The sequence below is a fragment of the Fusarium verticillioides genome, chromosome 10 (genome assembly GCF_000149555.1).
Source record: "Fusarium verticillioides 7600 chromosome 10, whole genome shotgun sequence".
Lineage (NCBI taxonomy): Eukaryota > Fungi > Ascomycota > Sordariomycetes > Hypocreales > Nectriaceae > Fusarium > Fusarium verticillioides.
In genome coordinates, this window is record NC_031684.1 from 2,202,156 (window position 1) to 2,228,303 (window position 26,148).

Consider the following 26,148-nt stretch of genomic DNA (forward strand, 5'->3'; position numbering starts at 1 on the left):
TCTGCCAAGAGTTCGAAAGATTGAGATCGCGCATTTACAGTGTTTTGCAGATCATTTCTATAATAATCATCAAGAGGGTTTTCAGCAAGATCGTACTATATTAAACCTACATATCATCACGTAACTCCATTCGAACAATTCAAATCGTCTCACTAGTAGACTCAAGTCACCTACGAGCCTTTCTCATATAGGAATTCCCCAGTTGACTAAGATTAACTGCTATTTCAATTATGATCTTCTCTCTAGTTACCGTACTAGCTCTGGCGCTCCCAGTGCCCGCCATATCATCCAGCAACAGCACATGCACGGCCGACAAAATCCAGACACGTATTGAATGGGCAAATATGGCAAGCGGTGACCATCAATCCTACCTGAAGGCAGTCAAGTGCCTTATGCAGCTGCCTGCTCAGACAGGCATAGAGGGTACAGTCACAAGGTTTGACGATATGAATGCCATGCATCAGGTGCAGGCGAAAACAATTCATCTTGTTGTCAGTGTTCTCCCAACTTTATTACTGTGTTGAGATAATATGCTTTGCTAACTGAACCATGTATAATTCCAGGCCCAATTCCTTCCATTTCACCGTCTCTATATACATATATATGAGCAGCTCTTGAGAGACGAGTGCGGCTACAAGGCACCAACGCCGTGAGTAACGATACTGCAACTCTATTTTCCTATTTCCTTCGCAGACAATATGGTTAGGTGGTGGGACGAAACGCGTGATGCGGGCAATTTCATGGACTCGCCGCTTCTTGATCCCGAGACAGGATTCGGAGGAAACGGCACCGGTCCGGATAATTGTGTTACTGATGGTCCTTTCGAAAATACCACTCTCCTCATTGGTCCCGGCCAAACTTTGACTGATCATTGCTTATCCCGCAAAGTCAATGAGATTAATAGCACCCTCGGTAACGAAACCTATGTTCAAGAATGCCATGATAAGAGCACCTACCTCAATTTCTGGGAATCAACTGGTTTCACAACCTACGGCGCCGGTAACAGTGGAGTAAATACAGCTTTATGATCGATATAAAATATTCGACTAACCGTCGTTGTAGGTCGGAGGAGTTATGGAGGATATCGATGCAAGCCCTGGTGGTAAGTTTATGTTTCTGGGCCCTAGCTGCGCCCTGCCTCAATTATAAGGTAACTAGCTCAGACCCGCTGTTTTATATTCATCACGGTTTCATCGATCGCCTTTGGTGGAAGTGGCAGTCCGAAGACCCTGACAGTCGCTTATATCAACTGGGAGGCCCTTGTGTCCAGGGCGGAACTGAAGAGACAACTCTGGACTGCATTATGACTACCTACGGCATTCGCCCTAATGTTACTGTCAAGGAGGTCATGGATATTCAAGGCGGATTTCTTTGCTATAAATATGACTACTAAGAGACAGAACAGGTCTTGGAATACTTAAAAGGCATGTAATAAGCTTATAGTAAAAGGCTTAATAAACTTGACTACTTATGTCCTATGGGTACCATCTTTCTAGAGTTTACTATAGTATATATTGTAGACCTATAGCTGCGATTGTTGGTTCTCATGACTTGTGATAGATCTGTGTAGCAAGTTGATCTCTTGGCAATATTTACTCCTCCTCTTCCTCCTCTTCCTCACCTTCAAAGAGGCTGGGGGAGTTGGGGGCTAGAAACAGTTAGTAATAGTTCAAGAACACATTCCAAGGTACCGCCTCCGGTTAGGGTGGACACATACGGGTAGCCTGACGGGGACCAAGCTCGCGCTTCTCCAGAAGCTCTCTCTGGAAAACTGCCGGAGGAGCAAGGGCAGAAGCAGAAGCCACAAAGAGGGCAAAGAGGCCAAGGAACTTTGAGGCCTGCATGTTGATGTAAAGATTGAGGGCTCAGTTTAGAGACGAAGGGGAATTTGTAAAAGAAAGCTGTAATTGATTGTTTCCTTGGCTGATGATATGTGTGCTCCCTAGAGGGAGAAAAGCTCAGTACTTATACTGAAAGCATACTATAGACATGGCGAGAAGATCAGGCATTGAAGTGCCTTTCCTAAAGGACATCCGAATTGCGGGTCCAGGAGACTGTAGTAAATACCAACACTAAGATCAGTGACGAATTCATGGTGTTTCTCCTGATTCTCTGACTAACACGTCCCACCAATATTATTCTATGAGGTCTTCTAAACCCTTATGAGGTGTGTAGTTAACGAGATCTTTTGTTTTCCTTGGCGAGAGTCCTTCGACAAGGGTACGCAATCGATATCAAGGGTAGCCGGCTAGAGAGTAGAAGCTCAACCCGCACACCACACGCATGTGTTGTTCATCTCCGCATCGAGCTCTACACCCCTGAGAACCCTCGGTACCTTTGTATGCACAGCTGTCTCATTTGAGTGATGGGGGCTATATTCCGGAGCTGCATGATAAGGTATCCGTATAAATGGACATTTTCGTTTGTGATCTTCTTGAGTAGGTGGGGCTTGATTGCAGATCAATTACCGTAAATAAAATCAACGCGGGGAAGCGGGCAAGAAATAGTGATGTGTTGTAGTATTACTTAAAAGACAAGTGAGAGATAAGGCCTTCCTTGCGGTATTAGTGGCTGCGATATGAGTTACTGATTATAGGCAGTAACAACAGATATAGGTGTGTAGATAGAAAATGGATCTACAACACCTGAACACTGATGATCCATCTTAAGTAGTTATTAATCGGGTGCATATGTGAGTTGTCTTCTACTTCTAGTAGTTGCCGATTGGGATATGTGATGATGAGAGGTATGCCTTCCATTTTGAGTAGTTACCGAATGGGACGTTTAAACGGGCTGAATGACAACGGACTTCGCCTTAATGTGAGTCTCCTTAACTCCGTGAAGCTTTTGACTTCAGTGGCCGAGCTGATTGACTGGCGAAAGTAGCTTCCCAGTAGTCACCAGGAAAACCCTTTGAATGGGAAAGCATTGCAGAAGTTCGTCTCGAGTTAGGGGTGACTTTGTGCTTGGCCTCTTATTCCACTGTGGAATCTTGTGCTTCGTCCTGCTTGATCTCCTTGTTTTTTACCCCAAGAGCCCTTGCATCTCTATCTAGCCCTTCCTACCTTCAGTCGTCCATCAGGATCTTTCAAAGATGATTCCCTCTTATATTATAAATCAAGAAAAATCGGTCCAGCCTAATGAAGGCACCAATTCATCCAATGCTCCCACCCCGAGACGGGATACTGGTGTTGTGATCACCCAAGTTGGCCTTTTGACCAATGTCATCATGGCTGTGGTCAAAGGAGTATTTGGCTATGCCTTCAGCTCGAAAACAATGATGGCGGATGCTCTCCACGGCGCCACAGACGCCATGTCAGATATCATCGCTCTCGTTGCTATAACGTGGGGTTCGCGGCCGCCTACAAACCAATTCCCCTACGGTCATGGTAAGATAGAGAGCCTAGGAGCGCTTGGCGTTTCTGCAATCCTTCTTCTAGGGGGCTTCAGCATGGGACTCAATAGCCTCCATTTCTTGCTGAAGGCGTTTTGGCGTGGCAAGATGTCGATTGCCAATAAAGCGGCCCATGAAGAAGTATATGTTGGGGTTTCCCCCTGCTCAGATGACGGCCTTTTATCACATTTGTTCGTAATAGCAATTTCGCTAGCAACTATCGCAGCAAAAGAATGGTTATATTCAGCGAGTAAGTGTCCTTTCATCTAGAGCTTAGTAGATGAAAATCGCAGGTAGACTGACGCAAAGCCTGCAGCCATGAAACTCTCGATAGAGCGTGGGTCAACAGTCCTGGCTTCCAACGCGCTCCATCACAGGATCGATAGCTTCACAGAGGTGATAATAATCTGTGTCATCCTCGCAAGCAAATTGATTCGGGATGTTGCGTGGCTGGACCCTGTTGGTGGCTTGTTTATTTCCCTTATGGCAATCAGACCTGCGGCTGAGTTTACCATGACAGCCTTGCGTGAACTTTCAGACCATACTATTGGCGATGAGGTTAAGGGAAAGGTTAGTCTGTGCATTGAAGAGATATTAAGGGATATTGATGCGTCAGGCAACGTGAAAATAATTAGTATCATGGGAACTAAGTCAGGTCAAAAGACGCTGATCAGTCTGGAGATGGCAATGCCAAGCAACTGGACCATCAATGAGGCTTCCGAGCTCGAAGGCGAATTTCACACTGAGTTCCACAGGAGGATGCACATTACCTGCCGCGCGCAGGTTCACGTCAGGCCAGCGGAGTAGGAGAGTGTCATAAACGCAGACTGTAAATATCAACGTACGAGTGTATTTTATCACTCCATTCTGTCGAAAGATATACTGCATTGACGATCCCACCACTATCTCTTGATTCTTGTAGCATAATGGGTGCACAAGCCTGTAGCTGAGACTGGGCATCGAATGCGCGATTTGATGCTCCTCGAGTCCCCGGCCCAAGAAGCTATTCTTTGTCAACACAAACAGGTCATAGATTCACGTAAAGCCTTAATTAGCACAAAAAGATATTAAAATGTCATAATTCTCTTAGGTGTATCTAGACAACAATCCATTGGCTCAATCTCCTTGATAGGTGTATAGCAGGATGATCGATTATTCTCGTCGTAACCCAGGCAACAGTTAACGATATTACTACCATAATCGCTTGAACCGCCAAAAACGAAAACTCCAACCCCAATGGGCCGTACGAAGGTATCCAAAGAGCACTTTGAAATGACTCAAAAGACTCAAGAGCAATCACCCGGTATCCGTATGGCCATCCAACAAGCGAGTACAGAAAATCGGCAAAGATCTGAATGACAGGCCCATGTGTTAAATAAAGGGCATAGGATATGGTCGCCAAAGACCTTAATACACCGCCCTCAAAAGCCTCCTTGAGCCACGTGTGTCGCAGTGAAGAGAAAAACAGAGTCGAGCCAAAGAAGAGGTAAATCCATTTGGGATCACACCTGACCAAGCGTGAGAGACCTGATAGATACTGCCAGCCCGGGTTCATGTGGAAGCACTTCGTGGTAACACAAGTAGGAGCTCCCCCAAGATATAAGCCCAAGATGACGAGGGTATTCGCCACGAACCTCAACATTATTTTCGATGTGAACAAGACATGGCTTTCCTTTTGTGACCACGTTTCCCAGTCACGTATGGAGGCTCCTGCAATAAAGAAAGCACAATGCCACCCATCAGTCACTAGGAATAGGAAATATGTTACTAACACTACATATAAAGCCATTCGTCGGTAAGGCGACACACCATACACCAGTAGTAACACTAAAAGTGTCACCAGAGATCCCTGAAACTCCAGGGGTACTGACCATAAGTGGTCATTGTAACTTAGCCATGGGGAAGCTGTACGGTTGTAAATGAAGGTGAAGTCGAGGAATTCACCGATCAAAGCTTTTATCTCCTGAATATATGTTGCTTTGGGCTCAAACGCTGATACTCGGAGGTTCAAATAGTGAATTAATGTACTATGTCATGTCAGTAACTGCCTGAACCTAGCAAGGGTTACTAACATCTGCGCAAAGGTAGTGGAAAACAAAGGCAAGTAGAGCCTGAACCATCTTCGAATAATAGCTGAGCGGACATGGTCGAGCAGTTGGATCTTTTCCACTTTGCTTGGAGATGTCTGTGCGGTGGCATTATGGAACCTGAGTATCTTTATAGATAAGACGTAACCAGATAAAATGAAAAGGCAGGCCGTTCCAAAGTGACCGCCATTGAAGACGATGCGAACAATCGGTAGAGTGATGAAGTGATATCGTTGTCTGTAGCCAAAAGATCGCTCAATAATACTGTGGGCAGAGCTATGTGCCCAAAGGACGTGATGATGTATGTAGACCAGGAGAGACGCAAAGCCCCTCAGGCCGTCAAGGTAGAGAATCTCTGCAGGAGCGTCTTCTTCCCTTTCAGGGGGAGACTGGGCCGGGCCTCTGCCTGTAGTATGTTGCGAGAAAGAAATTGGCTCAAATGGAATGACCATCTTCTCCCGCCGACGCATTGTAGCCATACCGTAGAGAGAAGAGTTGGGGGGAATAGAGGCGCTGGGAATCGCAGGAACACCCCAAAAGCGAGCTTGTTGATCGTATTTCGCCCCCAAGTCAAGGACAAAGGCGAGGTACATACATGACCTGGAAAGGTCAGTCCTGACGTTGCATCTATCTGAAGGACATAGCAAATCTTGACATTGACAGTGGGTTTCATAGTGGAACAAGATAGCCCCACTGGCAATATAACAAAAGCACATCACGCGCCTCACACTTGGACCCGGTTGTACTTTAGAGATGAGAGGTCCGGAAGCGCCGAACCATGCAGCATAAGGATTCAGAGAGGTGCAGGCCTAAGGGGCGTAATTCGAGTTATCTGCATGCCTGATGAAATGGCCTCATTAACTTTACTGCTGTGTTACCCCGGAGGTATGGGAGACTGGTACCATTTGTGCCGCGTGTGAATGAAGTTGTTATTGGTTACCTGCGCTAACTTAGAGGCGCTATTTGTGCTGCACGAGACGGGCGGGATGGGTAGGGGGGGGGGGTTGTGTTGGTTCTCTCTGCCAAAATAAACTCCCAGCCACAAGTCTCAACTGCAATCAACACTTCTTGCCCACAACGAAGGGGGGGTGGTATCTTGGTACGTAGTATTTTAGCTGAGCACTTTGAGCTGATAGATACTGGCGATTGACAAATCTGGAAGACACCGATTTAAAGTTGCATTGCTACGAAGGTGACGTCTTGACCCCGCACGCAGTGGGTGACTTAAAACCGAGCCAATCAATCGCTCGCCTTGTTTGCTGCAGTATGCTGAGATTACTGGCTGCCTGTTGCTGTTTGGTAAGTCACTGGGGTATTAATAGCTTTTACCTGTTGTTATTGCGCAGCCGAGTTGTCTTTAATATCTAATGAAAAGGGCTGGTTAATGTTGATTTGTATTAGGTCTATCAACTGTACTTTTGAGCTTCTGATGAGAGGTATCTCAAGACAACATGTAAAAAAGTTCCAATTGACTAATCTTCGTAACAAGTCTCGAGGCGCAAACATAATCCTTTCGCTAAAGCTAGATCGCTTGGCCATCTTCTGATCCCGACACATAGCCAAGCCTATGCCACAATGTTGCGTTGCCGGGGTTCCGTGATAAGATCCTCGGATAATTAAATGCTTGGCACTTAGTTTCCGCCAACAAGTGGTTCGTCCGGGTAGTAAATGCCAAACAGATTCATGCCAATCTTTGTGCCATTCAGAACAGGTAAACCTGCGTGGGCCATTCTCTCGTCCCCAGTTCCATTCTGATGGACATTGTGCCATACCACCGCGTTTCCCTTCTTTGGCTTCACCAATAAGCCCATGCCATCCTCTGTCCTCGAAAACTTGTCTCCATCAGCGCTTGGGCCGACGCCTTTGATATCTGGGAAGTACGTTTCCCCCCCAGTACAGTCGTCTCCAATGTAGATGAAGGTACTGACGAGGCGGTTGTACTTTTTAGTGCTGCCATCCGGGTGCTTGGCCTCAAGATGCACCGGTAGGTAGTCGTTGTGCATACGAAACCGCTCCCCTCCAGCGTACTTGACAAGTTGCAGTCGTTCTGTGTCGGGATGCTGAAGGTTTCCCATCAATGACTTCAGCCGCTTGGCCAAACAACGAGACACGGGATCCTTTTTGGAAACCATGGCAGAAGTAGAACTTCTCCAAGTTGAGTTGACTTCTGATGCGATCTTGTTTTTCTCCGCTTTGTAGTCATAGACGTAAGATGGGGTGAAGTCATCCTTCCTGTAATCATGTTAATTCAAGACGAATCTAAGCTTAGAAAAGACATTGTACGTTTTGTATATAAGGTGGTTGATTTCATGATCCTTGACAAATCCATTGACATATATGACCAATGGATCAACAGAGAGAAGCTCAATGCTATACTCTTGAGTGCACACATAATCGTCGGGAAGCAGGGGAGATCCACCGAAAATGGAGACGAGACTGTTGTTGAGACATGACACTGGGTTGGTAACCCAGTTCCAAATCGGAAAGGTGCTTAGCAAAAGCAAACAGCCCGGTACAATGAGAGATAGTGAGGGTTTCTGTGTTAAGGGAAAAGGTTAGTGGCATTTTACTGAAGCTGGTCTTGGCTGCTGGGGATCTGCTCACCAAAGCCATTGTATGTAGCGTTGTAAAGTCAGTGAACTGTAGTCAGCGATAATGATGGCGGATTATGGGCTTGGAGAAAACTTGGTAAGTCAAACTTCAGAGGCTTCCTTACATCTTCAGGGCTGCTTTAAAGCCTCGGGTGTACTTCCCCTACATCTTACAGCAAAGTCCATAAGAGCACCGATACGTGATGATTAGCCGTGAGAACACGAGAATAGACGAGCGAGCAAGGATTTGCAACTGTAGAATAAATCACACCGCTCGCACGCAACCACCAGCTTTCATGAGATAGATCCTGTTCCATGCGGAGACACCTGACGGGGTCTGCTGAAAGGACCGTCGTGCCGCTTTTTGCAGTATCATTACGTGTTATCATGATCCCTGCCCAGTCTAACGAAGATCATCTATTGGCCTTCGAGTTCTGTAGATAGAATTTCAAAGCCGAGGATCTCTCGCACGCCCGCACAAATGCAAGGGAGTTGATGGTTGCAGAACCCAACAGCAAAAGTTCCGTTTTCTTTTCCGACCGCAATCAAATGTCGATCAATAAACCGGAATAGCCGACTAGTCTGGTGTCTGTTGGGATGTGTGCTATCTCGAGTCATGGCTGCTGGATACGACGTAAGGCGCATGGTGTGCAGCAGCGATTGTTGGGTCCTTTTGTTAATACAATTTGGCCCCCAACTTGCAGATCACAAATTCTCGACCAAGTGATTATTGACACGAAGGCAGAAGACACAACCATCGGCACTTCTATCGGCATGTGTTTGTGGAATAGATTCACTCTGAGGTTGTCGAGGCATATCGAGGAACTGACGAGCTCAACGCCTACCTTCTCATCTACCACTTGCGTATCAGTCTACACTCGTAACTAAGCCTGTCATATTCCTGAGCATAGTCAAGTCAACCGTCCAATATGTTACCAACCCCACCGCAGTCGCCTCCCCCAATCATCCCGGCCGGAGAAATAGTATCTACTATGAAGATTGTAATTTCCAACATCACCTTTGTCATTGATGAGATAGTCGCCGAGATCTCACCTGGCAGGGCATGTTTTAACAATGTTGTCAAGCCATACGTTACAGCTCACAACTCTCATCAAGGCGAGATAGGTGTAATCTTGATGCTCCAATATGCTGCTCCAGAGGCCGAAACTCAAAGTATTGTTTCTGAAGCTACACGGCTCTGGTCTGAGGCACAATCTTCCTGGACATCACGACTTGATTACTTTCAGCTTCTCCATGCCGTCAGAAACCGCAATGAGAAGCTGGATCCCGAGTCACAATTCCTGTTGAATGAGCTACTCCTTGATTGCCAAGAATGTGGGCTTGGTCAGATGCCGCCAGACAAAGTTCAGCAGCACCAGAGAATTAGCGAGGAAATAGAAGGGCTCTCAATGGAGTATAGGCGGAACATGGCCCAGAACTCGAATGGTGCGTGGTTTACAGAGGCCGAGTTAGATGGCGTTCCATCTGATGATATTTCTCGCTGGCCTCTTGAGAGCCATGGCCCAAACATCGGACTACGGTTTGTTCCATTCTCAAACGGAGGCACCTTAGCCCTATTGACTCATGCAGCGTCGTCAGACGTCCGCAAAAGAATGTTCATAGAGGATCACCAAAATCTCGAGCAAAACGAGAAACTGCTGCAACTCATCGTGGCAAAGCGCCAAGCACAAGCAGCCAGACTTGGATTTCAATCCCATGCCGCCTTCAGAGCGCAGAGGCGCTTGATAAAATCTCCAGAAGCTATCAGAGACTTTCTAAACAGTCTTAAACAAGACTTAGTCGATCTTGGCAAAGTTGAAGTCTATCGGTTGCATCGCTGCAAGGAATCTTCCAGCTCAGAGGATGAAACAGAAGAGAACTATACCCTTTCAGCTTGGAATCATGCTTATTACAGTAGAAAACTGGAGGAAGAACGGAACATAGATCATCATCAGATATCTGAGTATTTTCCATTGGATCATACGGCCGAGGCCATGCTGGAGGTGTTCGAATCACTCTTTGGTCTTCAATTCAGTGAGATATCCCATGCTGACCTAGGATCCAAACACTTTTGGCATCCAATGGTTCGAGCTTTCTCAGTCTGGGAAGAAGGCAAGGGCAAGTTCGTTGGATATCTGTTCTTTGATCTGCTGTGGCGAGAAAACAAGTATCGTGGCAATCAGAATGTCACCCATGAATGTGTAAGTTTGAGACGACTGCCCTTTTTGAAGTGCACGACTGATAAACGCGTTTAGGGTTATGAAAAGCCTGATGGCACCAGGTGCTACCCTTCTACTATCTTGATGTGTTGCTTTCCCAATAGGAGTGACGGGAGGCCGATACTGCTCAAGCATTCCCAGATGGTGACTCTGTTTCATGGTACTGCATCGTCATGTTCCTTGCACCTGGCCAAATTTGCTAACCGTGGATTCAAGAACTGGGTCACGGGATCCATAACCTGTTGTCTAAGACAAAATATGCCCGCTTCCACGGCACCAACCTTCCTCCAGACTTTGGCGAGATGCCGAGCATGTTGTTAGAGAACTTATGTTGGAGGCAAGATATTTTGGAACGGTTGAGCTACCACTATACGGGTCTTAGCTTGAAAAATGCCCAGGATTGGCGCCAGCGCAACATAGGAGCTGAAACCCTTCCTGAACGTAAGATCCCAAGTCATCTTCTTGAGGGTCTTATACGAAATAGGTATCTGAACCGGGCTAGTTACCACTTAAAACAGCTGTAAGTTCTTCATTACGTCCCTAACGATAATTGCAACGAATTTACTTGAGCCGAGCTAATACTGTAGCTGAAGGTCAATTTCTCTCTTTGATCTTGATATTCACAGTGTTAGATCCCAGGAAGAGGCCGAGTCGTTGGCTCTCGGAGATAGATTTTACCGACTCCGTGAGGAGTGTGAAAGTTTGGACTTTGGTCATCTCAAGCAAACGGGACACTGGTACGGCGCAATTCCGCACTTTGTCGGCGGATACGATGTCGGGTATTACTCATATCTCCTCTGCACTGCCTTTGCCCAAGATATTTACCAGTCCATATTCCAAGACGACCCTTGGGATAGGCCGAAATGGCAAAGGTTTAGGTTTAAGGTTTTACAATATGGAGGAGGTCAACCAGACATGATGGGCCTGCTTCGAGACTTCTTGGGAAGGCCACCTAGTGAAAATGCTTTTATCGAGACATTGAAGAAGGCCATAATGGAAGACGATGCTTTGCACAAAGCTCTCTAAATACTCAAGATATCTGTCCAGCTTTAGAGTTAATGACATGGAAACCTCAGATAAAGTTTAACGGCCTGAAGGTAGTTTTTCCCTCGCAAGTCAGGGCAAGTGAATCGAGCTTCCGGATCTTCCCTGCTACTCCTCCCCAAACAAAACTCACCGGTATCAAGTGTAGAGTGCAACAACATAGTGCCTACAGATTTATGTTTCATACACAGGTTTTCATCAGCACAGGGTCATCTTATAGGTGTATCATCTACATAGAATAGCTATATAACCCATATTTCAGTGAGGCAGAATCCAATTCTTGTCCCACCCAAAGATGTTAAGCCCCAGCTTCTCCCCCGAAGTAACTGGCAGTGAAGCATGGCGTACATCAGGGTGAAAGGAGCCATTCGGGTACATGTTTTCCCAAAAGACAGCGGAGCCTTTCTTCGGCTTGAATGTAACCCCGGGATATTCAGTATCCTCACACTCTACCACGCGACACCATCGTTTATCTGCTGGACGCTGGATCAGAGGGAAGTTTGTTCCGCCACCTGTGAAGTCATCGTTAAGATAAACCATGAATGTTGTGACACGATTTCCAATATCCATTCGCCCATCGTAGTCCTCGTGCCAGGCAAAGAATCCGTTGACAGAATATCGCTGCGCCTTCATTTGCTCGATAAATGTACCGTTACCTCTCCAACCCTGGAGGGTCTTCGCTCTCTTGACGATACCTCGAGTTATAGGATCCTTTCTTGGTACGGGTGCCATTTCAGATATTCTAACGTCCGTATCTACATAAGCCTCCCCATTTGGATAGATCTTCGAAGTTTCCCATTTCCCATCACTGCTGGCTAATGAGCTTTGGTAAGTTTTTAAGTTCATGGTACTGACGTGATCTTGAGAACGTGTTCTATCTCACTATGTGACATGAAGCCACTGATGTGCAAGATGAGGGGATCTCTGGAGAAGATCTGCACTTCGTACTTATGGACCTCAGGTGCAGTTGTTTGGCTGAACAGGCCCAGCATTTTCATAACTAGATCTGCTCGGAGAAGCCAGGCCAAAGCTGGCCCTACTATCAAAGCAGCGGTGTAACAAATCAGTTTTGAGATGGATAAAGGCATATTGAGTATAACAAGAACAATGGCATTGACTCAATTCACTGGTAAGGAAGCAGTCTGAATTGATAGATTAAACTGATTCTCATAAAGAGCTACAAAGCGATTTTTATCGGCAAGACTTACCGTTGCCAAGACACAGAGCAGCTTGTAGAATTACACGGGCGGTAGCCGCTTTCTGACACCTTGCTTTCGGCGATAACTAAAGTTCCTTGACTTTGCAACAGCCGACCGGCAGGGACAACAAGCTCGGGCATTTCCTATCTTACCTCCCGCAGGACTAGTATGTAACAATCAATGTTACGTGTTATTCGAGGCAGGCTGTAGATCCAAGCGAGGGTGTAGATGTAAATTCGAAAGAAAAAAAAAACCGATCCCTGCTTTATGTAATTTCCTAACGATCGACATTGCGTTAGCAAATCGTGGGGGTTTGCAACACTGCATTCATCACTGTACCATCCGCTTATCATGCCGCTATAAGCGACCGCTACACCATGCCACCCACCTTGGCTAGACTTGCGATATGGTGTGGCATAATACATAGACTTGATTCCTTGTTATCTCAACAACGAGGCCTTTATTTTTGGGGGCCATTGCCACTTGTGAATTTCAGGCTGTCATTGGCCGACTGGGCAGACCGCCTAGGGGGCCTGTTACCCCTCCACTATTTGACTGTGACACATGTGTAGGCTAATTGCGACAAATGGGTATTCTGGAGATCGTCACATTTCTGGCACAAGGTCCCCAACAATCGAACAAGTCCAGAACCTACCACAAGAAGATCAGAAGCATGAAAGCTACACACAATTGCTTTATCAACTTTCTCAATAGCTCCATTACTATTGTACAGCACCGTCAAGCTGATTGCCCCAGCGACTGAAGCCCTTACAGAGCGATGCCGACCGCCCCTCAAGCACAATACCAAAGCCTTCGGGCCGAGGAAATAGAGACGCCTTCAGCAGGAAATGATCCGAAGGGGGAGCCATGTTTATATCATGAATCATGTCAAGCCTTCTTGCCCACAATGTGGAAGAGATGCAAATGGTTTCTTGACACCACGCTTTTATTCTTGATCCTTATTCTTCTCCTTACGGTAGTCTTCTTCAACCAAAAAGCCCCCTCTTTTCAAACAACAGGCGACGTGACCGGCTTTGTTCCTAAATGTAATCCGCCATCCTAAAAGTCTAAGCCATTGCTGATGTATAACCCATTGATAGTTTCACATCGCATTACCACTTTCACACCCGACCCTGACTTCTTTCCTGACGACGCAAAGAAGTTTTTCACCAACGCAACGAGGGACAAATGGCTTAGCCTTGTGCCGGGTAGGTCTCAGAATACAATCTGTATGGCTTCTCTGGCTTACAATATGAAGATGGACTGGGCTATCTCCACATTCAAAGGCCCGAAGGATATAACAACCTGCCAACACCTCTGTTGAACTATAAGAAAAAAGATATGTTCGTGGTTACAACTTCAGTAACCCATCAATTACATTGTCTGGTATGTCCGAGGGTCTCGGAAGCATGTCGTTCGTTATTCTGATGGTATATTCTAACATGCTACACAGTATAGCATCGCTCATGGATATGCGCTTCTAGCTACAGGTCAGGAAGGTAAACAGAGCGAAGCCCATTGGCACATGAACCATTGCTTTGACTACTTACGTCAGAGCATTATGTGCGCGGGTGATGTCGCTTTGGAAGGTCAACAGACAACCTTTGCCAAATCCATTCCTGGCAGTGATGGCTGGGATGCAATGCACAACTGCAAGAATTACGATGAGGTCTTCCAATTCTTGGAACGTCATAAAGCGCTGAAGGAGCATTGGATCTAGTCTAGGTACTGTTATCTATTGATCAATTAGACCTATGCTCCTCTGTTACGTATTGGCCATTGACTTTGAATGGGTCGCATGTAAGAAGGACTGTGATTACACGAGCACGATGCGTCTTAGAGGCGTTGATCCACCTGTGCATAGTTGTCCGCTGAACGATGTGATCCTACAACACACGACTGTTAGCGGCGTTTGGCAAGCAAGACCGGCGAACTATAAGAAAAGGATTATAAAAAGCTTACCCCAGCTCTCAACAGGAACTTTTGGCCGCTATCAAGCTCACGATATACCTCTCCCATGACACAAGTCAAGATATCCAAAGACACTGTTCGATGCATATGGCCCACCGCACCGGGGTCGATGTCAAGATTTATCACATTTGCCCCTCCCAACTCAACCTGTCCTATTTGAGTGTTCAATCCTGATGAGCGAACAAGAAATTCCATACTCTGAGTGTAGCTAGTAGGAGAGCCGTGTGAAAGATTTGTCTTTGGTCATGATCATCCGCCAATTCTGCAGGTAGCTTCAAAGTAGCATAAGAGCGTGATGCTGTTCCAAAGCCATGCACTTCCGCAGTGCATAACTCGGGTGCATATATGCAGATGCTTTCTCCAGTGCTCAGGTCATGGCCTGTTATGTATCGTTTGACAGGTTGAACGATTGCTGTGATTCCCTCGGAGCTTTCGTATTTGGAGGGATTCATGGTATAGGAGGAACAAGCAGGTAATAGACTGAAATGCATATATATTATGCCTACTGATACCAGTCAGCGGCCGTTTATACTCTGGGGACATAGTAATAAGACACTTGACCTGAGTTATACAGTTACAAGTAAGATGATGCATACTAGGGGAAGAGATTTATGGCAATTGGGATTCCTGGATTTCCATTACGTGGGGTATTGGGGCTAATCAGGCGAGAAACACCGTAACAGATCTGTTCCGGTCTAAATTCCGTTAAATTCAATTGCATAAGCTATTGGTAGAAGAGTCAACTCATAGCAAGGTCATTTCATGCATAGCAGAGTCAAATATTTGTTTCATTTCTTCACACCAAGCGGTTTACAAGTGCAATTCCAACTGCTGCATCTACTAATTGATTTTGGATCAGTTATTTGATTTTTTAATCTCTAGGTGTGCCTCTAGCTATTTTTTCCTGCTATAAAGTAGTTAGCATTACATGCGAGCAGCGTTGTCGTCTTCCGAAGTCCCACCGCCCACCATGAACAGCACCGGATGGTGTTTTGGGATCATTCCGAAATACCGTTAACGGACGTCTTGTCTATGGTCTTGAAATACCATTGAAGCCTTTCAACTACCTGTTCATCGTTGTCGTTTGCAGTAATCATCGTTCTAACCTCAGTCTTACAATGATCCTAGAACACATAGTACCTCAATCTTTCAAAGCAGCTGTACCGTGGCTTACCGGGATTATTCTGACCCGTCTTATGTACAATAAATACGGATATGGTCTAAGTCACGTACCTGGCCCTTGGTTTGCTGGTTTTACAGATCTATGGAGGCTTCTCATCGTTCGTGGTCGCCGAGCACAGGAAGTACACATCGAGCTACACAAGAAGTACGGACCTGCTGTAAGATTGGGCCCTCAAGCAGTATCTATTGCAGATACAGACGCCTTGAAGGTCATTTACAGCCCGAGAGCAGGATGGTCGAAGGTGAGATAGAGATCTGTCAACCAAAGAATCGCTAGCTGATTGATCATTATTTCTAGTCGAAATTCTACCTGGTGCAGCAAGCTCTAGCTAAAGGAAAGAGACTGAAAGCCATATTCAACACAGACAACGACAGTTATCACGCCAGACTTTGAAGATCAGTGTCTAATGCCTATGCGATGAGTACCCTTGTTACATTCGAGCCCTTCGTCGATTCAACATCAGCCGAGTTCATCAGACAGCTCAAACTTCGGTTCTCCGGCAATACCAGCAACGCTGGTATTTGTGACTTTGGCGCGTTGCTCCAGTTCTACGCTTTTGATGTGATTGGAGAATTGACGTTTCCAAGCGACTGGGTTTTGTTGAAAAAGGTGTCGATATTGACAACATTATACGTGACCTAGAGGGTTTCTTAAATTACGTGTCATGGGTAGGTAACGACTCTTCCCAAACTTCTCACGCTTCAGCCACTGACAACAAAACCTTTACAGATTGGCCAGATCCCGTTCCTAGATAAGCTCTTGATAAAGAACCCCATCAAAATTTGGCTAGTCAAATATGGGTTCCTTACTTAACTCGAGTGCCCCAGTTGCCGAATTTGCGAGAAAGCACCTTGTCGAACGCCAGCTTGAAGAAGCATCCGATGTGCCCAAAGCTCCGAAGGACTTTCTGAATCGTTTCAAAGAGGCCCACAACAAAGACCCGGACTTTATCACTGAGCAACTTGTCCTGGAACTGACAGTAGCCAATATGTTTGCAGGATCTGACACAACCGGGACTCAAGATCACACTAATTACAAACAAGCAGTCAGAGTCCGTCTACAGTCTAAATTCGCGCCAGCTTGGCTTTCCCTGGCAGGAATGACCTCTCACGTCATCACTGCTGAGGGATGTGCTGGGCTCTGTGCGGGTTTGAGTGCAGCCCTTCTCAGGCAATTCACCTATTCAACCATCCGCTTCGGAGTCTATGAAGATCTTAAATCACGCTTCAGTCGTGATACTGGGAACTCACCTCATTCTTCCGTGATACGAATCTCTCTATCGGCTCTGTCGGGATTCATGGGAGGTGTGCTTGGGAACCCAGCCGACATTGTCAATGTGAGGATGCAGTCTGATATGTCGAGACCAGTAGCAGAGCGAAGAAACTACAAACATGCTATTGACGGCATATTGCGCATTGTTAAGACCGAGGGTTTAAGGTCTCTGTACCGTGGAGTAAGTGCCAATGCCGTTCGCGCATTTCTCATGAACTCCTCGCAGCTGGCCTCCTACGATGTGGCCAAGGTATCATACATTAAGACACTCGGGATGAATGACGATACTACAGCCCAATCTGGTAGCTTCTTTCCTGGCGGGTATTGTAGCGACAACTGTTTGTTCACCGGTGGACGTGGTCAAGACTCGCATTATGGGCTCGGCAAAGGGGGAGAGTGTATGGCAGATCTTGAAGCATTCAACCAACTCTGAAGGACTATTATGGGTCTTAAAAGGATGGAACCCCAGCTTTCTGCGTCTTGGACCTCGGACTGTCCTCGCTCTGCTGAAACTCCAGCAACATAAGAAGCTTTATGCCAAGATGACAATGTGAATGGCCGGTGTCATGGTTTGTCAACTGTTGGTGTATGACTCAAAGTTAAACTCGTGTTATCTTATGTATTTATTATTCGTCCTGCAATATCGATACTTGTGTTGGAACATTATGTCAAAAGCTCCGCTTCGCTTTGCGTGAACCTTAATGTTCGCGGTGATGATTCGAAGGGTGAATAATTGATGTGAACGAAGCAGTTGGGAAGCGTGTGTGAGATTCCTCCTGCGCAGCTCAATCTGGTGTGTGCGTTGTTCTAGGCTGCATTGTGCCAAGTTTCCGCGTAGTATTCCGTCCGAACGTCGTGAGCCGCTTGCTAGCGACTGCAGGAGTTCGGGCTAAGCGATAATTCCGGCCTGTGCCAGCCAAGTTGAGCACCAAGCCCGGGCGACGATTCCTTTACTTCCGTACAGCTCACGCTTTGTTCAATCAGCTGCCCACGAATAAAAAGTTAACTGGAAGGTACCAACGTGCTTCTTGACCACCAACCTAAACTTTACAGCATCTCAACTCTCATACGCTTTCGCATTCATAGACTCATACATATACACAATAATGGCTCCTGCTAAAGGAAAAGTTTCTTTCGTTACTGGTAACAACGGTATTACTGGCAATGCAATTATCGAGCACCCCATCCGCAAACCAGAGCCTGAATGGTGAGTCACTTGATTATGTAGTGTCTTAAATAGTTATAGCTGACTCGAATGCACAGGTCCAAGATCATCATCACTTCACGACGAGTTCCCAAGCAAAGCGTATGGCAAGACCACCGCGTCAAGTTCATTGCCCTCGACTTTTTGAACCTTGTGGAGGAGTTGATTAAGCACATGGCACCTCTATGCCACGACGTCACTCACGCGTTTTTCACATCTTACGTTCACACGGCAAACTTTGCCAAGCTGCGCGATAGCAACATTCCTTCGTTCCACAACTTTCTTGTAGCCATAGATATTGTTGCCGCAAGCACACTGCAGCGGGTCTGTCTCCAAACCGGCGGAAAGGTTAGTAAAGTTCACTCAACTATCGCTTATCACATGCTGACGATAGTGTCTAGTGTTATGGTCCACACCTTGGACCTACCGAAGCCCCTCTTCACGAAGAAATGGGCCGTTACGAGGACAAAGGCGAGAACTCCTACTACCCACAAGAAGATTTTCTCTCCACTCTGGCACCTAAACGCTCTTGGAACTGGAATGTTATCCGCCCGAATGCCATCATCGGTTACACGCCTGCGGGTATGATCGTAATGCCAGCGACATCAAAGTACCGAGCTAACTCAGATTGTAGGAAATGGCATGTCCATGACGCTCACACTGGCGATCTACATGTTGGTCTGCCGCAAGATGGGAGTACCTCCCATGTTCCCAGGCAACAAGTTCTTTTTCAATCAATGCGTTGATGATTCCCCATACGCTCCCAGCATCGCTGATCTGAGCGTCTGGGCTGTCACCGACGAGCACACTGAGAACGAGGCATTCAACCACCAGAACGGCGATGTCTTTGTCTGGAAACAGCTCTGGGGCAAGCTGGGACGACATTTTGGTATTGAAGTAAGCCATTATACGCGTATATTCAGTTTCTTGTTACTAACTACTTTCAGGTCCCTGAGTTCACCGAGTGGACAGCCGAAGGGGACCAACAGCGCATGGCGAACAATTTCCTCATGACTGAGTGGCACAAGGACAAGAAGCAAGTTTGGTAGAGAGTTGTAGCCAAGTATGGCGGTCAACTCGAAGCTTTCGAGTGGGGTACATGGACCTCTTCGACTGGGCCGTTGGAAAGGACTGGTTGACCATCGGCAGCGTAGGCAAAGCGCGCAAGTTGAGCTGGAAGCGCTACGACGATACATACGACACGGATGTTGAGACGTTCCGCGCCTTCGAGAACGCGGGTGTTTTGCCATATGCCGATGTCTTGCGAGCTGAGAACAAGAGTCAGTCTACGCAGGCCAGTCTTGCTCCTCATCCTTATGATGCTGTTACTCTGATGAAGGGAAAGGTTAAGAAGGAGCAGAATGGTGTGGCTACCAATGGCGTCAACCACGAAGGGTTGAAAAATGGCCTCCATAACGTGCATGTTGACAATGGGGATCTGGCTGTGAAGGTCTGAGGCAGCGATGGGGAGACTTGGTTCTACATGCAGCTCTGATTAGTGGTGTTTTAGTATGCGTTGAGATGTCTTTCAATCGCCTTAATGTCATTGTTCTTTGACTATCAACTATCGGGTTCTCTCATACAATTACAACTTATCTTACACATTCACGTGGACATATTTTGACCTAAGAATGACTTCATTCGGACCTATCTTTCACATCGCCATCTCCCAGCGATTTGCTGTCCCCCCATCTCAATGCAAATAGCCTGTAGACTCCAACTTCAACGCCTTCGTGACACTCGTACTTCTCCTTCGCTGTCCTTAGCTAACACTCATCAGTAAACTTCTGTCTCTTTCACAACGTAGTATTTCTGACAATTGATCGAGCTCCTTAGTCCTCACGACGAACGCGTAAGCATTTCGCTTAAGAATCTGTCTTAGATAATCGACTTGATGAAATTTTCTCAAATCATACGTCAATTGCGCGCTGAATATCGATTGCAAATAGCTACAGTGTGACAGGAACGACATCCATGTGCGTTTCATCGACTCAGAGACCTCGCCAGGTAGTGCAGACGCTATGGCACACATTGAAGATAAGATTTGAGCTTGGCGTTCTGGACTGGCCGGGTCGTCGGAAATCAAGGAGCAACCCAGGGCAGCCTAGTGAAGCTGGCGTTTAGCTACCCCATCACAAGACGGGAAGCCACTTTATCCCACGGACAGGGCCCCGGATTTCGCAATTTCGGAACTTCCAGCCAGTGCCTCTTCTCGACAGGCATAGTTCTAGCAACGCAAATTGTATTTGTACAGACAATTGACGGTCTCAATGTCAGATCTGCAGCAATCGTCGTAGGATGGGACACACATGCTTTTGGAATCATGCTCGCGTCTGTGGCCGTGGCTTCATACCTCTTGGATGCGTATCCTTCTGCCCCTGCAGAAGTCTGTGGTCTCACCAACGTGTTCCGAGCTCTGAGTGGCTTTAGTGTCGGGTACTATCAGCAGCCGTGGGGAGCCAAGGTTGGTTACGATGTAAGCTTTGGGGCTCAAGCTTGCATTGTAGCGGCAAGTATGATTCTGATTGCGATTGTTCGTCGCTTTGGCCATCAGCTTCATTCAAAGTTTGGCCAGGTCAGGTGAAAAAAAGAGGACTTGTTTTTCATAGCCATAGGATTTGGTTGCTGTATCGCTTTCGGGTCTCACTGGATAAGCTCGCTAAGAGCAAGGTTTGCGATACTCCGAGCTATCCGAGCAAAATTTATCTGCCGAAGGATGATCCCTATACTAAAGTAAAGGATACAAGCTATTTTCTTCTATAAGAAGGGATCAACCCTGTAAACCTTAATCAATCTTTCCAGTAATAGACCGGCAGTCATTCAATACTTAATCAAGCTGGATTAATAATTTCTTTAATTTAACTTTATATAATTAAAATCGTATCAATAAATATCTCAAAATGCAATTAACATGTTTTATATATTGAGATCCAGCCTCTCTCTCTGGCAAAACCTCCTATTTTCACCAGTTCCTCCTACATACATTCTTTTTTTCCATTTCAGTCACTCCTTTGAATCTCTTCACCATGAAGTCACTCTTTTTATCCCTCATGGTATTGACTACTGCGTTAGCAACCCCCGTTTCCCAAATCACTCCACTCATCAAACCCGGCTTTGCACCGACATTCATTGAAACTTTCGCCGGCTATCCGGGATCACTGCCCTCATCCAGGAATTGGCTGTTCGACCTTGGAACTTCATATCCAGGCGGAGCAGAACGATGGGGAAACAACGAGTTTGAAACCTATACCAATGATCCTTCCAACGTATATATCACAAAAGACCAAAATCTGGCTATCACGCCACGATTTAATAATGGCAATTGGACATCGGCAAGGATTGAGACTCAACGAAGCGACTTCGTTGCTGAAGAAGGAGGGCAATTGCTTGTTGAGGCACGCCTCAAGCTCGGTGGAGCGCCGGCCTCAAAGATGCAAGGCATCTGGCCCGCGTTCTGGGCTTTGGGCAGCGAGTTCAGAGGCAACTACACAAACTGGCCGATGGCTTCAGAGTGGGATATTCTCGAGACGATCAATGGTAAACCAACGGTTTATTCAACAATCCACTGCGGGTTTGCTCCTGGAGGGCCATGCAACGAGTATAACGGCATTGGAAGTGGAGGCAGGGACTTTTCCAAGGGCGAGTTCCATACACTAGGGTTCTTGGTTGACCGGAGCATGTGCGGCAAAGGAAAAAATGCTACTTGGCGAGACGAGTCGCTGAACTGGTTCCTGGATGGAAAGAAGATCTTCAACGTCACAGGTGCAACTGTTGGGGATGAGCCAAGTTGGGTGCAGCTGGCGCATAAGGAGCATTTCCTGCTGCTTAATGTGGCCGTTGGTGGAAACTGGCCTGGTGCACCAAACAACGCTACAATTGATGGGCCCTCGGTTAACATGGAAGTGGATTATGTTGGTGTTTGGAACTCATTGTAAGATGATTCATTTTCTTACTTACCCTGCTACATATTTTATTCCTATTATGCATTTTCTAGGGTTACATTTAGAGAGAGGTACTTTTTACAGTATAACATCTTCTTGAGGAAGCGTTTCTAAACCTGAGCTGTATACAAAAGATACCCAAGATGTCAATTCACATCGCTGTCTGGACTGAGCTAGGCAGGTACATTTAGCCGTCCCGCCTCGTTTCCGTGGATGTGGGGGCATTGGCGGGATTTCGGAACAACGCGTTGTTGACACCTCCAACCACAACGCGCTACCAACAGCGCGCCTCAGATGGTGCGTGGGGACATTCACCTATTCGCTCATGTGCCATCACCTAAGATGGAACTCGGTGGTTATGATGATCCCGGAACAGAAAAGAACGCGGCATGTATGCAAGAGCTTCTAGACTTGTCGATTTTGGACAGCATCGCCTGTCCCAGATGTCTTCCGGTCGCTGCCGAGGCCTAAGAAATATGAGCTGATCAGAAATCGACAGAAGTTGGTCTTGTAGTGAATGAGAGCTCTTGACGAGCTCATAATGAGCTTGTTTTGATATGCGAAGTCCACATTAAGAGAGTCACGACTAGTTCATATTACTTGTTCCTTCAATACTTATCTAAGTTACAGCCGTGTACATACATTACTAAGACCTACTCGTTATCATCATCGCCACAGACTTCCTTCCTATCGACTACTGTGTCTGCGCCAAACCATGGCACAAACTCGCTACCCTGCGGGATTTCGTGATTACATCCCGCCTGCGGATGCCCCAAGAAGCATACAATTGGCAGAGTCTGCTACTTACCAGTGGGCTGACCATTGATGCTCGGAGCCATTCATGATCGGGTGGATGAAGGCTTGGAAAGAGCGCTACGACCAACCTTACATAGGAATTACAACAGATGGAAAGGTGGTTCCAAACTTGTTTAATCTCGCAGCTTTACATGCGCTCATGCAAGCGAGTCTATCAGCCGAAGGATATAAAAGGCTCATGGGTGTATGAAAGTCAACCAATTCCTCGGCGAGGTAGTGAACGGCACTAAAGTTCTAAATGAGAACTCGTACAACTTTGTCATCTTCGGTACGCCATCTCCAGAGGAACCATGGGGCTGGCAGGTTTTTGGTCACCACCTCTGCATGAATTGCTTTATGGTTGGAACTCAGATGGTGCTGTCACCTGTCTTTATGGGTGCCGAGCCGAATATCATCGATGAAGGTCCTCATGAGGGTCTTGAGCTTTTCGTTGATCAAGAATAGACTGCCCTCAGCCTTATGCAGTCGCTTGATCCCGGAGTTCAGAAAGACGTTCAGATCTACAAAAAACTGAGTGGCGACGAGTAGCCCCCAGGACGATGGCATCGAGCAGATCAGCGACATCTCGGAGGCGCTTTTCAGGACAACCGCATAGTTCCATACGAGGGTGTCAGGGTAACAACACTCTCAGAGTCTCAACAAGACGGAGTCCGCAAATTGGTCAGACTGAGTCTGAACTACCTCCCGGAGAAAGCACTAGCCTCCCGCCTTGAACAAATTGCTAGCCACTGGGATGACACGTGGTTCTGCTGGATTGGCGGATTTGGAGACAGGGATGCCTTTTACTACAAAGTGCATTCTCCGGTCACCATGGTTGAGTTTGATCATCATTCGGGCATCTTTCTCAACAATAAGGAACCTCTTCCCTTTCACATTCACACTCTGGTCAGAACCTCGAATGGCAATGATTATGGGAAGCAACTTCTGAGACAACACCAGGTACAGAAGAACAGAGTTTAGTCGCCATATTACAGATTCGCTGCTAGGAGTGAATAGTTGTTTCTGCAGATCTAGATAGAAATTACGGACTTCTGGGATCTTGAAATGAAACTCCGCTTGCGGTCAATGCTTCAATTTCCGCTCGTATTCTATACGGTACAACAAGGCGTTACAAATAATCTTTCTATTCTCTACACTCTCCACAATTAGCTTGTTGCCATTTTCTAGTAGTACAACTCCGCCACTTTGTTTACTTTGATCAAACCTCATCCTTTCACCGAGTGAGCGGACTTGTCGCATCTCAGCTTTCGGTATCAACTTGCATTGACTCCGATCGCATCATGCTAGTAGATATTCATTCAATATGAGTACAAATAGTAAGTATCATTGTGATACTCGGTAATAATCAAGCAAGCAAATTACTCTTTTCCTTCTGAACCAAGATCATTTCACCAAAAACTGAGAGAACAAGATGTCCGCGCCCCCTTCTTTCGATACACCTTGGTCATCGAATGGCAAGATTGCCACTGTGACAGGAGACTCTCGCGGTATTGGGCAAGCTATTTCGGTTCATTTGGCACGAAAGGGCCTTACCAAACTGGCGATCACATATGCAAGCAACATCGAGGCTGAAGTGGAAACTCTCAGAAGATGCTAGGAACTCGGTGTGGGGCAGGCAATCGCCATCAAAGCAGACGCGCTTGACCCCAAGTTTGGGCCAAAGACCGTTGCCGAGGTCGTCAAAAGACTAGACACTACAACTATCGATATCCTTGTGAACAATGCCGTCTTGGCTGACCTTAGCAGGGCATTACCGATTAAAGACACAACCTTGGACGTCTTTCTCGAGATAATGCAGGCAAACGTTTACGCTCCTGTTTCAGTCACAACGGCCCTGCTACCTCAATCTTCTCAACTATGGAGGCCGAGTGATAAACATCTCAAGCGTTCTAGCGTTTCAAGACAATAGCGATCCGACTGTCGCATACGGAGCTAGCAAAATCGCTCCCCAGAGCTACACCCGAGCCTTTGCCGAAAACTTCTCCAAGTCAAAGAAAGCAACGTTCAACAGTGTCATTGTGGGCCTGACAGCCATAGACTCGATCAAAGCCAGCCAGCACATGATGCCGCCAGGCTTTTTAGATGGGCAGATCCGAGACACCACTGCAGGAGAAAGAATTGGTGTTCCTGATGATATCGCCTACATCGTGGGCTTCCTCACAAGTGAAGAGTGTCATTGGGTTAACGGTGGTGCTGTAAGTGCCAATGGCGGTACTAAGCTTGTTATGTCTGCCCTTGGTTAAAAAATGGCTAGGACTTAGGTATAGAGTGTGGATTTATTAAACCATCCAGTCTTTACTGACAATCTGTCACCTTGTTCTCTTCCTATGTCTTATTTATAGGAATGCTGGATACTAGTGTAGAAAAAAAAAGTGTAGGTGTAATGCAGTTGAGAAATGAATAATGTCTAAGCAACGCGATATCTATTATCAAATTTATGCCATGGATGTAAGCACAAAACCGACGTCCATTAGACGCGCACGACAAGCTTTTAACCTAGAACCCCAGATCACAACTAGTAGTCCTTGCTGAATGTCATCAAGGTCCTTGCGAATAAGTTACAGCAGCCAGGGTAGAAGCGACAGACAACTGAACAGCCGTAGAGCCGACTGAAGATGATCTGCCCCTGAACAAGATGGGCCTGCTATTGGGTTGAGGGTTTAGGCTTGGAAGCGGCAAGCGTAGGTTAGAGCGGTGGTAAACAGCTGCCTGGTGGAAGCTCAGACTGTCCGGGACTGGACAGACTAACGAAGCAAACAGAGGAGGGTAGAGCTGGAAGCCACCAAATTCTGGTCCTTCGCTCCTAAGTCAATGCAGTATTTGGGTTACGATTAGCTTAGTTTGTCTGTTCCTTGCCCTTGCATCGTGGGGCAAAGGGGTTGGTTATTCCCCCCATTACACGATGGCCCTTTTGAACATGAGTGACAGCAACATCTTCAACATAACGTGCAACGTCAGCGCCGAGGATGAACGGGTAGGCCTTTACAAAAAATCTTGTTCTCTGTAGCCTAGTGGACTTAACACCGACCTGCATAATCCTGGCTTGAGTTTCCCGGGTGGCCCTGGCGAACCTATTGTTCTTACGAAGAGATTAATTTCGATCAATCGAGCTTTAATTCTCAGCAGGGCACAGGATCACCGTCGGTTCATATTGTGTAGGGTGTGCATCTATGTTTGTATTTGTACTGGACATATCTCCACATTGGCACTTTGACAGCGCGATGCAG

General features: G+C 46.6%; 17 protein-coding genes across 17 annotated transcripts; 12 read left to right on the forward strand and 5 right to left on the reverse strand.

Annotated features, from left to right (window-relative positions):
- Window positions 1-344: 344 nt before the first annotated feature.
- On the forward strand, window positions 345-1,393 carry FVEG_08309 (hypothetical protein; the record flags this gene model as incomplete). The annotated part of the gene is made up of 5 exons (XM_018897201.1): window positions 345-491; window positions 564-649; window positions 707-1,010; window positions 1,063-1,102; window positions 1,164-1,393. The coding sequence occupies 5 exons, from the start codon at window positions 345-347 to the stop codon at window positions 1,391-1,393; spliced, it is 807 nt and encodes a 268-aa protein (XP_018754795.1).
- Window positions 1,394-1,592: 199 nt separating this feature from the next.
- On the reverse strand, window positions 1,593-1,844 carry FVEG_08308 (hypothetical protein; the record flags this gene model as incomplete). Its single annotated transcript, XM_018897200.1, has 2 exons — window positions 1,593-1,648; window positions 1,718-1,844. The coding sequence occupies 2 exons, from the start codon at window positions 1,842-1,844 to the stop codon at window positions 1,593-1,595; spliced, it is 183 nt and encodes a 60-aa protein (XP_018754794.1).
- A 1,385-nt stretch (window positions 1,845-3,229) lies between these two features.
- On the forward strand, window positions 3,230-4,201 carry FVEG_08307 (hypothetical protein; the record flags this gene model as incomplete). The annotated part of the gene is made up of 3 exons (XM_018897199.1): window positions 3,230-3,535; window positions 3,609-3,644; window positions 3,692-4,201. The coding sequence occupies 3 exons, from the start codon at window positions 3,230-3,232 to the stop codon at window positions 4,199-4,201; spliced, it is 852 nt and encodes a 283-aa protein (XP_018754793.1).
- A 932-nt stretch (window positions 4,202-5,133) lies between these two features.
- FVEG_08306 (hypothetical protein) lies at window positions 5,134-6,074 on the reverse strand (the record flags this gene model as incomplete). Its single annotated transcript, XM_018897198.1, has 3 exons — window positions 5,134-5,221; window positions 5,266-5,421; window positions 5,467-6,074. The coding sequence occupies 3 exons, from the start codon at window positions 6,072-6,074 to the stop codon at window positions 5,134-5,136; spliced, it is 852 nt and encodes a 283-aa protein (XP_018754792.1).
- Window positions 6,075-7,112: 1,038 nt separating this feature from the next.
- Window positions 7,113-8,094, reverse strand: FVEG_08305 (hypothetical protein; the record flags this gene model as incomplete). The annotated part of the gene is made up of 3 exons (XM_018897197.1): window positions 7,113-7,713; window positions 7,765-8,018; window positions 8,086-8,094. The coding sequence occupies 3 exons, from the start codon at window positions 8,092-8,094 to the stop codon at window positions 7,113-7,115; spliced, it is 864 nt and encodes a 287-aa protein (XP_018754791.1).
- A 907-nt stretch (window positions 8,095-9,001) lies between these two features.
- FVEG_08304 (hypothetical protein) lies at window positions 9,002-11,317 on the forward strand (the record flags this gene model as incomplete). Its single annotated transcript, XM_018897196.1, has 4 exons — window positions 9,002-10,273; window positions 10,328-10,451; window positions 10,508-10,811; window positions 10,885-11,317. 4 exons carry the CDS (start codon window positions 9,002-9,004, stop codon window positions 11,315-11,317), a joined length of 2,133 nt encoding a protein of 710 aa, XP_018754790.1.
- A 276-nt stretch (window positions 11,318-11,593) lies between these two features.
- FVEG_08303 (hypothetical protein) lies at window positions 11,594-12,327 on the reverse strand (the record flags this gene model as incomplete). Its single annotated transcript, XM_018897195.1, has 2 exons — window positions 11,594-12,143; window positions 12,191-12,327. 2 exons carry the CDS (start codon window positions 12,325-12,327, stop codon window positions 11,594-11,596), a joined length of 687 nt encoding a protein of 228 aa, XP_018754789.1.
- A 1,114-nt stretch (window positions 12,328-13,441) lies between these two features.
- FVEG_16292 (hypothetical protein) lies at window positions 13,442-14,254 on the forward strand (the record flags this gene model as incomplete). Its single annotated transcript, XM_018905542.1, has 4 exons — window positions 13,442-13,580; window positions 13,635-13,742; window positions 13,793-13,920; window positions 13,988-14,254. The coding sequence occupies 4 exons, from the start codon at window positions 13,442-13,444 to the stop codon at window positions 14,252-14,254; spliced, it is 642 nt and encodes a 213-aa protein (XP_018754788.1).
- A 22-nt stretch (window positions 14,255-14,276) lies between these two features.
- Window positions 14,277-14,553, reverse strand: FVEG_16291 (hypothetical protein; the record flags this gene model as incomplete). The annotated part of the gene is made up of 2 exons (XM_018905541.1): window positions 14,277-14,420; window positions 14,497-14,553. 2 exons carry the CDS (start codon window positions 14,551-14,553, stop codon window positions 14,277-14,279), a joined length of 201 nt encoding a protein of 66 aa, XP_018754787.1.
- A 1,070-nt stretch (window positions 14,554-15,623) lies between these two features.
- Window positions 15,624-16,081, forward strand: FVEG_16290 (hypothetical protein; the record flags this gene model as incomplete). Its single annotated transcript, XM_018905540.1, has 2 exons — window positions 15,624-15,929; window positions 15,986-16,081. 2 exons carry the CDS (start codon window positions 15,624-15,626, stop codon window positions 16,079-16,081), a joined length of 402 nt encoding a protein of 133 aa, XP_018754786.1.
- Window positions 16,082-16,484: 403 nt separating this feature from the next.
- Window positions 16,485-17,393, forward strand: FVEG_16289 (hypothetical protein; the record flags this gene model as incomplete). Its single annotated transcript, XM_018905539.1, has 1 exon — window positions 16,485-17,393. One exon carries the CDS (start codon window positions 16,485-16,487, stop codon window positions 17,391-17,393), a length of 909 nt encoding a protein of 302 aa, XP_018754785.1.
- Window positions 17,394-18,066: 673 nt separating this feature from the next.
- Window positions 18,067-19,213, forward strand: FVEG_16288 (hypothetical protein; the record flags this gene model as incomplete). Its single annotated transcript, XM_018905538.1, has 5 exons — window positions 18,067-18,167; window positions 18,224-18,512; window positions 18,566-18,746; window positions 18,799-19,061; window positions 19,112-19,213. The coding sequence occupies 5 exons, from the start codon at window positions 18,067-18,069 to the stop codon at window positions 19,211-19,213; spliced, it is 936 nt and encodes a 311-aa protein (XP_018754784.1).
- A 50-nt stretch (window positions 19,214-19,263) lies between these two features.
- On the forward strand, window positions 19,264-19,620 carry FVEG_16287 (hypothetical protein; the record flags this gene model as incomplete). Its single annotated transcript, XM_018905537.1, has 1 exon — window positions 19,264-19,620. The coding sequence occupies one exon, from the start codon at window positions 19,264-19,266 to the stop codon at window positions 19,618-19,620; it is 357 nt and encodes a 118-aa protein (XP_018754783.1).
- Window positions 19,621-20,487: 867 nt separating this feature from the next.
- FVEG_16286 (hypothetical protein) lies at window positions 20,488-20,748 on the forward strand (the record flags this gene model as incomplete). The annotated part of the gene is made up of 1 exon (XM_018905536.1): window positions 20,488-20,748. The coding sequence occupies one exon, from the start codon at window positions 20,488-20,490 to the stop codon at window positions 20,746-20,748; it is 261 nt and encodes an 86-aa protein (XP_018754782.1).
- A 292-nt stretch (window positions 20,749-21,040) lies between these two features.
- FVEG_08301 (hypothetical protein) lies at window positions 21,041-22,265 on the forward strand. The gene has a single exon (XM_018897194.1). The coding sequence runs from the start codon at window positions 21,191-21,193 to the stop codon at window positions 22,097-22,099; it is 909 nt and encodes a 302-aa protein (XP_018754781.1). The 5' UTR covers window positions 21,041-21,190; the 3' UTR covers window positions 22,100-22,265.
- Window positions 22,266-23,107: 842 nt separating this feature from the next.
- On the forward strand, window positions 23,108-23,365 carry FVEG_08300 (hypothetical protein; the record flags this gene model as incomplete). The annotated part of the gene is made up of 1 exon (XM_018897193.1): window positions 23,108-23,365. One exon carries the CDS (start codon window positions 23,108-23,110, stop codon window positions 23,363-23,365), a length of 258 nt encoding a protein of 85 aa, XP_018754780.1.
- Window positions 23,366-24,332: 967 nt separating this feature from the next.
- Window positions 24,333-25,164, forward strand: FVEG_08299 (hypothetical protein; the record flags this gene model as incomplete). Its single annotated transcript, XM_018897192.1, has 3 exons — window positions 24,333-24,494; window positions 24,519-24,789; window positions 24,815-25,164. 3 exons carry the CDS (start codon window positions 24,333-24,335, stop codon window positions 25,162-25,164), a joined length of 783 nt encoding a protein of 260 aa, XP_018754779.1.
- Window positions 25,165-26,148: the final 984 nt, after the last annotated feature.

What these genes read in the sequence shown, in the direction of transcription:
- FVEG_08301 (XM_018897194.1), top strand. Translation starts at nt 21,191, where the DNA reads ATGAAGTCACTCTTTTTATCCCTCATGGTATTGACTACTGCGTTAGCA.